The sequence below is a fragment of the Pinus tabuliformis genome, chromosome 3_2 (genome assembly GCF_031772625.1).
Source record: "Pinus tabuliformis cultivar Carrire ecotype Pingquan chromosome 3_2, CPIR1, whole genome shotgun sequence".
Lineage (NCBI taxonomy): Eukaryota > Viridiplantae > Streptophyta > Pinopsida > Pinales > Pinaceae > Pinus > Pinus tabuliformis.
The window spans coordinates 116,296,310-116,309,670 of NC_142302.1; the positions used below are offsets into that span (position 1 = coordinate 116,296,310).

The 13,361-nt window shown below is 37.2% G+C and overlaps 1 protein-coding gene across 1 annotated transcript in view; it reads left to right on the forward strand.

Moving 5' to 3' along the window:
• The first annotated feature begins 6,321 nt into the window (after nt 1-6,321).
• Nucleotides 6,322-13,361, forward strand: part of LOC149180091 (uncharacterized) — an 82,091-nt gene continuing 75,051 nt past the window's right edge. The window contains exons 1-3 of the mRNA XM_089413767.1: nt 6,322-6,435; nt 6,574-6,576; nt 6,795-6,871. Of these exons, the coding sequence (XP_089269893.1) occupies nt 6,322-6,435; nt 6,574-6,576; nt 6,795-6,871 (194 nt within the window). The remainder of the gene's footprint in view (nt 6,436-6,573; nt 6,577-6,794; nt 6,872-13,361) is intronic.

Genomic DNA, 13,361 nt, shown 5'->3' on the forward strand with positions numbered 1-13,361 from the left:
ACTAGTTTGGTTGGGCAACCAAATCTAGTGAAAATATTCTCATTTAAGAATTTTATGACAACTTGATGATTGGCCTTATTAGTGGGTATAGCCTCAATCCACTTGGTAAAGTAATCAATGGCTACTAAGATCCATTTGTGTTGGCCACTGGAATGTGGGTTGATCTCACCTATAAATTCCAAAACCCACTGCTGGAAGGGACCATTGACATGTATTGGCTTTAAGGGCAGAGAGTTTAGTTGTTATCTGCCTACAAACCTTTGACACTTGTCACAAGCTTATACAAAAGAAAACACATCAGAGAACAAGGTAGGCCAATAATATCCAACCCTCAAGATTTTGTGACCTGTGGTTTTCCAATAATGATGCCCTCCATAGATGCTAGAATGGAACTGATGCATGACTTCCACAGATTGTTCTTTATCTAAACATCTCAAGAGGATTCCTGATGGGTCTTTCCAATAAAGCATATTTTTATCAATATAGAATTTGGCTGATCTGAGTTTAATGGCACGAGCTTGACTTGAGCTAAGCCCTGAAGGGACTTCTAGCTTCTGCAAAAAATGAACTATGTTGGAGTACCATTCACAGGTGGCTAGATTTTCAGCCAAAAACTAATGTTGCTTCTGTTCTTCTGCTGCTTCTTCTATCTACTTGTCATCTGAATTTGGACCCATGTAATTTATGTCTAACAAGCTGCAATTTTCCTTAGCCATAAGTTTAACCAAGCCCTAGCCTTTGACCAGCTTAGGGGGCTTCACCTCTATGTTAAACTCTATGAATTTCGCAATCCATTTATCTCTTTTTCCATCAATATCTGGCTAAGTTAAGACATATTTTATTGAGGTTGAAGGTACATATGCAACTACTTTGGAATGTAGAATATAAATTTTGAATGCCTTCAAAGATTTTACGAGAGCATAAACCGGTTTTTCAATAAGGTCATAACTTAGTTCAGCATCCCTCAGCATTTTGCTAAAAAAGGTCATAAGGTGCTCTATACCTTCATCATTTTTCTACAATAGAACTGCTACAAGGGTATCATAAGAGGCAAAAGAGAAGATATAAAACTCCTTGGTGTAATCTGGACTGATTAGGGTGGGATCTTCCATAATAGCTTGTTTAATGGCCTCAAAAGAGCTTCTTGCAGCATCTATCCATTTTATTTTTGACCCTTTCTTCAGCATGGAGTTGATGTGTTTCACTAACTCTGCAAAGTTTGGAATGAACCTTTTGACAAAGTTAGTCTTACCCAGGAAAGATTGAATGTCCCTTTTTGACCTTGGGATGGACAATGTCTGAATTTCTTGAACTTTGGCTGGATCAATCTTCACACCTTCAGCAGAAACAATATGTCCCAAAAGTTTGCCTTCTTCTAGCGCAAACTATGATTACTTTGAGTTCACAGAGAATCCAAACTGTCTACACTTTATAAACACCTTATTCAAATGCTGCAAATGGTCCTTATGACTGCTAGAAAAAATCGTTATGTCGTCAAGGTAAATAAGGACAAATTTGTCCTTCTCTCCCACAAAGGCTATGTCCATGGCCCTCTAAAAAGTAGCCCCAACATTCATCAGTCCAAAAGGCATCTTGGAGTACATGAAAGTGCCCCAAGGAGTAGTGAAGGCGGTCTTTTCCTAATCTTCTAGATGTACAACAATCTGATTGTAACCTGAGAATCCATCTAAGAACGACATAACTCTATCCCCTGAAACCTTTTGCAGCAAGTGTTCCATTTTAGGCAGGGGGTAGTTGTCTTTTCTAGAGCACTTATTCAGATTCCTGAAGTCAAAGAAAAGCTTGATTTCTCCATTCTTCTTTCTAACAACCAAAACGTTAGCTATCCACTTTGAATACCTTAAGAGAACTATGATCTTGGAATCCAACAGTTTCTTAATTTCATTTTCAATCAAAGGCATTAAGAGAGGGATGATAGCTCTTAACTTTTGCTTAAAAGGGATGGTGTCCTTCTCTAGTGGAATCTTATGCTGGATGATGTTTATGTCATAGGTATTAAGATCATTGTACTCCCAGGAAAAGATATCAGAAAATTGCCTCATCAAGATGCAATACTCAGAAGTTTGGGCAGCAGACAAGTGGGTGGAAAAATTTATGTACTTTGGATGGTCTGGGCTCCTTATATTATGTCTATGAATTGCAAACTCATTTTACTTTTTGGCAGGCTTATAAGGTACATCATTATGATCAAACAACTTCTCTAGGGGCACCAATCCTTTGGGTATATGGTTACTAGGTAACTGGACAATGTTATCCTGTCCAATCTCATTCTTTAGCTCGGATTGGTTGCATTCTTCAATGGTTTCATTTTCTTGGTCAATGTGCATTTCAGAAAATTCATCAATGACTTGTAAAATCCTATTAATTTCATCATCATCTTTAAAAACTTTCCAGTATTTGACATTATCAGGCAGAAATGGTCTATATTTCACCTGAACTTCATAAGTCAATTTAGGAGGCAAAGAAGGATAAACGTGCTAGCAGACACATCAAGGGAATCAGCAAGCTCGTTCTTCATTCTAGGGATGTAAGAAATGTTGAAACAATTAAAATAACCCTTGAGCTTCCATACCTCATATATGTATGCTTTCAGCCTTAGATTCTTTGCTTGGAAAGTTTTTTTCACCTACTGAATGATAAGGTCTGCATCTCCAAACACCTTTAGACCTTTGATGCCCATTTCTTTAGCAGCATTTAAGCCTAATATCAAAGCTTCGTACTCTACTATGTTATTGGTGACCTGAAAAGTTAACTTGAAAGATAAATGAATGCATTCTTGTGTAGGGGATATAAGGACTACACCTACCCCTGTAGCTTCCTTAGATAAAGCTCCATCAAAGAACATGTCCCAAATTTGTGGGCCTTCTTCCTCTGTGATCTGTCAAACTGGCTTCCTAAGCTGCAAGGAGGCTAGCTGGGATTCTTCAATTTGAATAATAAAGGCTCAAAAACCAGTTTCAACAGCGTAGATGGGATGATTAGTGGGATTCTTCTCATCACTAATGATATAAGCCAACTGAGCTTCTTTGTATAATCTCCTACTCTCACCTCCAAAAATTGGGACAGTAGCATAGGATAGATCATTTTGCAATGTTCCACCTATTCTTTTGATCCATCCTCTTGAAAGCAACATGCCAAAATTGGGGGGCACATCTGCTACCACAATATCCATCATCATGCTCTTCATCAGTAGCTGAGACAAGGTGATGGCTAGGTCTTTGATTAATCCCAAACATTTCACTTTTCGAGAGTTAAACGAGAACAGGTCATGATAAGGCTTGGTAATTTCAAGACCCAACTCATCCATGATAGCCTTGGGCATTAGATTATGGCTGGCTCCTGTGTTTAGAAGGCAGTTGTGAAGGATTTTGTCATGAATAGTCAAATAGACGTAGAATTATGGGGAGCTATCATCATAATTTTCAATCATTGGGCTAAGAACAACAGCTAGTTTGTCATCTTGCAGATTCACATAGTTAGTGGAGGCTTGGATGGCATTGAGCTAAAGGGCCTCTAGGATAGATCTCTTGAAGGACTCATTCTTCACTAGTTCAACCAGAGGTATAGGTATCCTTAGCTTCTGAATTTCTGATTGAAAACTGAAAGGAGAAGGAGACTTGTCAATGCCTCTCACCTCGTGAGCGGGAGCTTTTAGGATGATAGGATTAGCTGTTGATAACTTCTGCTTATTAGCTTGTTGTTCTATAGGGATAGCAGCTCTTTGAACAAGGGTTTCCTTGGCATTATTCATCTTCGACCTTAGGTTATATCTTTGTTGGTCTTTAGTTTGTAGAACAACCTCACCATCCCACTCTTGGTTGATCTAGTCACTGAATAATGACTTTTCATAGGCAGCTAAAGTCAAAAAGGGGTCATTACCTTTGTCTTCCATACAATGGATCTCATCCTCTTCTTCAAACTGCTCCTCTTCCATGATTGCATTTTGAAAAGGGGGTTTCACCCTTTGGTCTTCATTGGCATCTTTGCTTCTTTGCAGAATCTGCAACTGCTCATTAGCTCTTCTATATGGATTTGGATTTCTAGGATTAAAGGTATTAGGCACTCTTCCTTTCCCAGGGTTTTGCTTAACCTTTAATTTCAAGATTTCAGAGGCTAGTGACTCTATTGTATTGGTCATTTTATCTATCTTGTGGTCTGAAGATGATGAAGACTCACTCGTCTGTCTTCTTCTATCAACATTTCCCTTGAGCTTCTCTATAGCCATGATGTTTGATTCCACTTCCAAGGTTGCATCCTTCATATCAACCAAAGTAGCACATCACCTCTCCCTCAACAATAGACAGAAGTCAGAATAAAAATCACTGGCATAAGTGAGTTTAGCAGAGGTAGTGGTGGGTTTTACTTCAGCTGGTATCTTATTGTACATGTGGTTAAACCTTTTATTAAAATTAGACAACAACTCACCATTTTCCCTCTTTAACTTGCCAAACTCGGTGTGGTAGTAAAGTAGATCCTTCTTATCTCCCCAATGCTTTAGAAATGCATCATCTAAAGCCTCAATATCTACTATAGATCTTGGGGTTAGTTCTCTGAACCATTTTCTAACCTCTCCATCTAGGCTTTGGAGAAAGACTCTCATCTAGACATCATCTTCACTAATTTCCAGGTTGTCAACATAGCTATAGAATGATTCAAGATGTTCTTCAGCTGTAACGCCTTTAGTCCCAGTGAACTTAGGCATATATTTTTGATATTCCCCAGTAGGCATGGCATTCAAAGGAGTGGGCAGTACTAAAGGTCCATACCTAGCAGCTATGATTATTTCCATTTTGGTAGGTGCTTGTGGACCTTCCATAGCTGTGGTGACTACAAGAGTACTGGAAGTCTGAATGATAGAGGGTTGAGGAGTGACTGATAAGACTAAAGGGGTATGATGGATAGGAGTTGAGGTTTCCTTTAGACTTACAACAAAAGGGGAACCTACAGAATAAGGAGCTTTATGAATCTCTAAGATTTTTTCTTCACTGCTAGTATTAGAAGCTATACTTTCAACATGTATTTGTTCTATTTTAGGATTTTCTTGAAGAGATATAGAATATTGTTTAGGTTTACCTAAACCTGATACTCCTTTCTGCAATGCCTTTCTTTCTTTGATGATCTTTTCAGGGTCAGGTACTGAATTAGCCTGTGGCTTATGAGGATTTCTCTGAGTATGCCTCCCAAACTGAGCCAGAATTATGGAGTGGAGTCGCCCAGAGGTTTGGCCTCCAGTAGAGTCGCCAGATAGATGATTACAACCAAAAAAGTGCCCAGAATTTGTCTATCATCACAACTGGATCTGTGGCGTTTCCCAAGGAAGCTAAGCTTCAGTTTCCTTTCCCCAGCAACAACACCAATTATGTTAGCACTCTAGGAAACTCTCCTAGGTTGTAGCTCAGAGATGCCTGGTAACATATAATCTTCAATATTGTTCTTAGAACTATTGGAATGGATGATAGTTTGGATCAAGTCAGATAATCATTTCAGCTCTATTCTCACTAAAGACATGCATGAACACCCTCAACAACACAAGGCTTTAGACCACTAATGCTCAATAGTTTGTAGATTTAATGGATAGATGGAGATACTGACAGTTCAACAGATTGCATGCCAGCTACAGGAAGCAAATGAGCTTACTGACTATACTGGAAGATGCACATATAAGAACACGTATAAATGGCTAGCTACAGGCAGCAAAGAAGCTTGCAAATCTAATATATCAAAGCAGAGATAAGATGACAGTTATCTGGCCTTAAACACAAAGGAAACCTAAACAAATTGTTCAAGTGCAAACATAGAACATCAAAGAGCATGGGCATTGATCATATAATGGCAAAAGAAGCTTATATTGCTAGAATGAAGATGAGAAGCTTGAATGAACAAAGGGGAAATAATCTCCAAAAGTTGAACCTTTGTTCCTTCTAACTTTCAGCCATTTATAGGATTTTACAATGCTCCTAGGTTCTTTAGGGCCCAAGATGTCTTAATCCATCCCCTCTAGTTTCTAACTGCTTGTGGACAAGCATGAGCATAGGGGCACTGTTTCTAACAAGCACAGTAACTAATTCTTGTCACTTCGCCACTCTATCAGGTGGATCGAACATGTTGTGACGTTCCAAGACCATTTTGTTAGTTCGGCTGCATCGTGCTGTGGTTTTTTCCCTTCTCGGTCATGCCTTCTGTTATTTTAGTTCAACTTTCTGCCTGCCATAGGTACTGACATAACCAACCACTTTCCTCCCTGTGTGACTTATGGGAAGCAGGGTACGAGGTATATGGGTTGTTTGATGAGATGAATCGATGGCCAGGATGGTGATCGGATGGCGGAGGGCGAACCAGGGTGGTCATGGACGAGGGCCATTGGATCGAGGGAAATGGATGGTGGAGATCGTGCGTGGGAGGCCTGATGTTTTGGTGGGAGCAGAATAAGTCTGAGCCTTCAGATCTCAGATGAGCAGATCAGATGACTATCGAGCGAAGGAGGTGCTCAGACGATAGCACCTGGGGGTGGTTTTGTTTGGGTGGTTATGGCCTCTATCGAGCGCTCATCAGGCGGTAAGCGGTAAAGGGTGGAGTCTGCCCGATGCCACTCATTGCACACCATGTAGCGGTAGAGGAGAGAGAAAAATGCCTTTATTAGGTGGGTATTCCTCTCGCTAGTTGCCCGTGCAATATGAGCGACAACCGTTAGATCTAGTGGGAGTGATCTAACGGTGAAGATTGATCAAGCATGTCTCATCAATCGAGTGAAATGTGGGACATTAGATTGGCAGGGAGAATTGACGGCGAAGGGACACGGAGGTACGACATGCCCTCAAGAAATGTGTGGACGGCGCGTATGGGCAGAAAGGTAAGGTTTTCTGGGTTTTTGGGTTAATTTACTTAAGGCTAAGGTGAAAGAGGGTTTCGTTATGATGTGAGGGTCGAGTTAGAATATGAGTGGAATAGAATGTAAGTAGAAGAGTAGGGAAATGGGGTGATGGTGGCCTGTGTGGGAACTCCTCCATGACAGAAAAACGGGCCATTTCCCTCCTTTGGCCTTCAAAATACCAGTGCTACACCTCAGGGCTAACAGTGTATACATGCTAGTTCACTGAGCTGAAGTAGTGTATACAAAACAGTTTTGAAAATTAAATTATTGATCTGATAATACTAATTCACCCCCCTCCCCCCTCTCAGTATTATTTCCAACAATTCTCAGTAAGCCTCTAGTCAAAAGAGAAGCTTTTGAAGTATAGAGATAAGCTAGGGGTGGTGGAGAATCCCTTCCTTGCTAGGAGGAAGTTTTGAAGCTTGCAGTAGCATCGAAAAGTCTTATCCATAGGCTTCATGTCTTAGCACATGGGAGATGATTTATTGCCTATTTAGGTGCTTTCTTGGTGGAGTAAGTTATTCATGTCTTCCTTCCTAAGTCTAACTTAGGAAAAATACAATAATTAAAGTTAATTAATTATTGTGAACTATTAAGTCATTTTCTAAGGATAAATAATTTAATTATCTAAGTTAATTGAAATAATATCAACAAGTAATCTTTGATATCTTCTAGAAGGGTGATTGGGGTTAGGGATTTGGGCTTGATGAAGATTATAAAAGAATCTTAGCAAAGAGTTGAAGACACACAAGAACTCAAGAGAGTAAGTTACAACAAGAGAAAGTTATTTTCTCTAGTGTGAGTGGCTCAGTAGACTAAATCATAGAAGAGGAGAAGTACGAGAGAATTTGAAGGCAAAGCCAAGAGGTTGAGTTGTGGATATTGCAGGGCTAAGTTGTTAAAGTAATGCATATTTGTTGGGGAGGAAAAATGTCCAGGTTCGAGTTGTTGAGCACAAAGGCTAATTTTTTGGTGATTAGTGGGGTTGATTTCCTTTACGCTGAATTACTTCTGAGGTTGATTTCCAGGAGGCACAATTCACTTATGGGGGCCAAGTTATAGGTTTTCATAATTTTATTTTTCCTTATATATATGTGGGTTGAAAACCCAAATTTTCCATATTAATAGATAATAGAGAATTATTGTGGGTGAATTATTTTTGCAATGTGTAATTGATCTCTCTGATACACACACACACACACACATATATCATTATAGGTTAAAAATACCAGTGATTTTGTTTTTTCGATAATTTACTATTTATTTTGCTAAACAACTAAATTATTGGGAATAAAATTAATTCTCCTCAGAAAAAAAATTTGGAATGTATTTTGAAATTTAACAAACTTTATAAATTAAACAACTTAAACTTATGATTCTAAAAATTCTCTACTAGATTTTGCCAAAATTTGACCGGAAAAAATGCCCAGAAAAAAGGTAACACGAGTCATTCTAGTATCACTGTCAATGAATAGCATATGGTACCTTTCACCTTTCAAAGTTTGAATTCAGGTTAGTCCATAGAGGTCAGTGTGAATGATTTCCAAAGGCTTGGATGTAGATTATTCTTTAGTTTTGAAGAATAATCTAGTTTGTTTTCCAAACTAGAACACTTTATAGATAGCATTATGAGGATTTGATATTTTAGGTATGTCCTCAATGCCTTATGCTTTTGTAAATTATAAAAAATTATCAAAGTTGATATATCTCATTATTTTGTGCCATAGCCATATTTCTTCCATCTTTCCCATACATCATTCTTGTATTTATGTCCCACCAATATTGTATAAATTGCCTAATGTTTTGTTAGCCTTTACCACTAGTTTTCCTGTATCAATATTTCTGATTTCACATCTCTTGGAATTATATGTAAGATCATACCTAGATCACACATTTGGCTAACACTCAAAAGGTTGTGTTTTAATCCTTCCACATACAAAACATTTTGATCTTTAGTTCTACGTTTATAAATGCTAACTATCCCTTTTCCAACAATTCTTGCAGATGCATCATTACCAAGAAGTACTTTGCCTCCATCCTCTTCCTTATGTTTGATGAATTTACTTTTATCTCCAGTCATACCTATTGAATAACCACTATCAACATACCACTTATTTTGTTGTTTTTGGGCATACAACATAAGATCACAATCTTCCTAATTTTCTTGTTTCTTTCACATAGTTGGATTTCTAGGAGGACATTCTTCGTTGTTGTGGCTTTTAGATCTGATTAGACTGCCCCTACAGCCTCGTGTTTTATGCCCATAGTTGTTACATAGATATCATACAACATAATTATGCATCGACACAAAAAAAATGCCTCTTCTAAAATTGTTTTCATATATATTGCTATATTAGTTGCTTAAATAGTTGTTCTTCAGAAATTTACTTCAATGGTTTGTCCTTGCATAGGCTCTACATTCATCTGATTTGTGACAAAACTTATTGCATCAGCAACATTGTCCATAAAACAAATTTTGATACCTAGTGATGGGACTCCAAATTAGACATAAATAAAGGCCCATCCGACCATCCTTTAGCACATTAATCCCCCCTTTTTGCATTAGATGACATATTTTTAACTTTAATATGTTCATTACGAAGGTTTAGAGATAATTTCATATTTGTGCCTAATATTATTTATCTTTGTAGAATATTGTTAGAATATTGGGAAAATTATGAATATTTAGAGAAGGAGATAATCTAGGGACTTGATCCTATAGGATGAATCACTATTGTGTAATAAATGAACAAAATATCATGAAATTGTTGACAAATTTGGGAGCACCATTGATTCAGAAAATCTAGGGATGTGTTCCTGATCATTTAATGCAGATTCCTAGTGTTGGGAACAAGATCCACTATTTGAGGGATTTTGGAGAGGAAATCTTCCTCCTTTCAATGAGAATTCTTCCTCATCGCTTTTTATAAGTAACGGTTCAAATTGGCCTCTAGGGGAATGTATTTCTTAGTCTTCTTGTGGAGAAAACTTGTGTTTTTGTAGCTTCGCTTTCATTTCTAGCATGTATGTACTTGGATTGATTCAAATAATGAATTTTGGTGCCATTTTTAGGTTCTAAAGCTTGGTATCCTTCATAGGAATTTGATTATCCTTGTGCTTGGCCATCCCAAGAGCCTCATAGCCCTTTTGTATAAAAAAAACTTTCTTCTTTTCACTTCTTATTCACATGCGTCTCTTATTCTTGTTTTTCGTATTTCTGCATTTAGTATTGATGCTTCTTTTGTTGTAGGATTGGCTTAAATGATTGAAGCAAGTTATATTGTAGGTTATTTATAGAGTCACAATCATGATGCATCCTTATAACAACTTTGAAAAGTCATCTTCATCATTGAGCTACTTGGATTGGTTTACTAGTTCACAAATCTAGAATTTCTGGAAGTCCCTTGTAGCAAATTAGTAGTAATTTTATCCTATTTTTTAGAACGTGTTAATGAGCTTCATTTGAGTTGATTTTGTTAGTGTCAATCAGTTCTTCCTATCACCAGTGATCAAATATGCTCTTACAAGGTTTGTTAGGGGTCTCAAAATCAAATTTTATCATTTCATTAGGTTTTCAAAATAAAATTTGGTCACTGGCTAGTGTGTCTAGGTCTATTGTTACTCCATGGTCCAGTCACTACCACCACTCAGTTGGATGTGCCATCATTGAATAAATCATCATCCCCATCTCAGTCATGTCCCCATGGTCTTCATTCAGCTCAGTGTCTCCATTACTTCATTAGGGTTTTGGTTGAGATCTTTGGGGAATAACTCCACAACTCATGAATTCGACCCCTGAGAGTGAGGAGATGTTTTTTTGGTCTATATGTATCATTTTCTCAGTCATAGAATAGGTTGGACATCAGATGAGAGAACACTTGTAGATTTTACTTGGACATTTTACTCAGGAAATCAAAGGAGCAGTTTGCAGCTATTATCTAGGAATTCATGTGGAGTGAGTTTGTGATGATGTATTTTCTCTGTTTTATTTTTATTTGAATGATATGCATCTTTCCTTTCCATATCTTGTTTCTTTAGTGGTTTTACTTAAATTTTATAAATAGAATTCTTTGCATAAAGCTTTGTTTTTATGGGAATATCATTTTGTGTAATTTTCCTTCTAGCTTAATGAATTCATGTGCTCATATCCATTAAGACCTTGTTCTTCTTCCAAACACTACACTACACCGACAAGCCCTAAAGCCATCAAATTATTGCTACCTTGCTCCTCTATATCTTTGTTGTTGTAGCCCTTTGAGCCTTTGACCTAGCTACCTGGTTTTAATCCTTTGTCTAGCATCAAAATCTAAGACTTTAGAAACCCTACCTGAGCCTAACATATCTAACCTAAAATCCTTTTCCATTCTAGACATCATTGGATGTGAATTCATAGAGAGATCCCTCTCTGGTTTGGAAAGGCTAGCTATTGAACCATAAGTGGTTTGAGGTTACCTCCTTCGATTTCCCTTCTCAACCTTGGCATATTATGGAGGATAACATTTTGGCACCGTTGCCGGGGAACTTAAGATCATATCTTCCCTAGGAAAGAACGACAAGGATCAGATCTTATTACTGATGGTGAACAGTGATCAGACACAAGAGAGGTTGTGCATCTTTTACCTGGCGACTCCAGTGTTGAAGAATCCAAAGGTTTATAATTTTCATGGCGACTCCACTGTTAAAAAATCGATGGTTTGAAGAACTTCTTGGGGACTTAACTATTTTCAAGAATGGAATGCAGGTATGCTCCTATGGATATATCTCATGTCTCTGGTTTTCCAAACCCAATGCCTTATGTTGATTGGTTAACCTACTTGCCTAATTTTAAAGATCAAGAAGGAGAAGACATTGCTCTTAATTTAATTAAGTTTCACATGCACATATGTAGACTACAAGTTGTATTTCATGAGGATTCCTTAATGAAGATGTTTATGGTAACTTTAGAGGAAAAGGAAAAATCATGGTATGAAGGATTTCCAATTGCTTGTCTATGTTCTCTTAAGGATTTATGTGCAGCATTTTGTAAAAATTGTAAGAAAACTTATTCTTTTATAGTGCTAATAGAATTTTTTTTTGGAAAGTTTGAAGATCTTTTTCAGCATATGGGAATTGACATATATGATAAGGATTTAATGTTTCATGAAATTGAAGAAGCTTTGTTTTAGCTATCTTTTCCTCAAGAGGAAATAGAAGAGGTTTGTTGCCATGATATTTAGGTGGATTCCCTACAGATAACAATTTATGCAGCTAAAAATGAAATTGATCAGATTGTCAAGGATCAAGAAAATAGCAGTCAAAGAGAAGAGTTTGTTCTAAAGCATCTTGCAAAAGAAATTTGTATTTAGGAAAATTTCCAGCAAACAATGTCTTCTTTGACCAAAGATAATATTAATCAGTAATCAATTGAAGAAGATCACATTCATTCCCTTGAATTGTATGAAGGTATTCATATGTGTTCAGGAGACCAACACATTGATGAGGAGTGTCCATCAGATTTCTCTTCAAATATTTCATTTCTTGAATTTTTGTTTCAAGATGAAAATAGTTCATCAATATGTTTAGAATTTTTTGAAAACCAAGGGAACACTCTTGCTGAAATTCATCATGGAGAGTGACTAGTTGCAATAGAAGGATGTTTCTTGATTCCTCCAAATCAACAAGAGCCAATTTTTCATGATTTTCAGGATCTTGTGGAAAATTCATTACAGCCATTAATGAAGTTCGATGTTGCAACATTCATCGATGAAGGTGATCAGTTTCAACACATAGACAAATCAACAATTCGGAATAAGGTTTGTTTTACTTCTTTTAATCATCCAGAAGATCTTATGTTGCATGATTTCCATGATCCTCTGGTGATTTTATTATAGTCATCAGTAGAGGACGAATTTTCCAAGTTTGACAATACAAGTGTTGGATCCATATGGAATTTGGAGTTGTCTAGCTTTGGTTTGTTCTACCTTCTCAAGGAAAGTACAAGAAGAATTCAAATAAGTAGCCATCTGCTAGATTGCTTACACTAGAGGGATCATTTCACATGATTTTATATATATCTTTAGCAAGTGGGTAGTTAACATTGGGATTTGAAGCCCAAGATGAAGGCCCTAAGATCCTGATGGTCTGCTGCCATAATTAAGTTTCATCAATATGTTTTTTATAGTTAAGTCAGTTAGTCAACCATTTTTCAATTTTCAGTTTCAAGTTTGGTCTTTGTATTTTGACTCCATGCCCAATGGTTAAGGCTACCTAGTCTATGGTGTTCTTGACACCTACATGAATCTTCCATCCCCAGTTGGAGAAAATGTTAGCGTCAGTCAGTTTTTCCTGTCACCAGTGATCAAATATGATCTTACAAGGTTTGTAAGGGGTCTCAAAATCAAATTTTATCATTTCATTATGTTTTCAAAATAAAATTTGGTCATTGGCTGGTGTGTCTAGGTCTATTGCTTCTCCTTCAAAGTTTTCATGG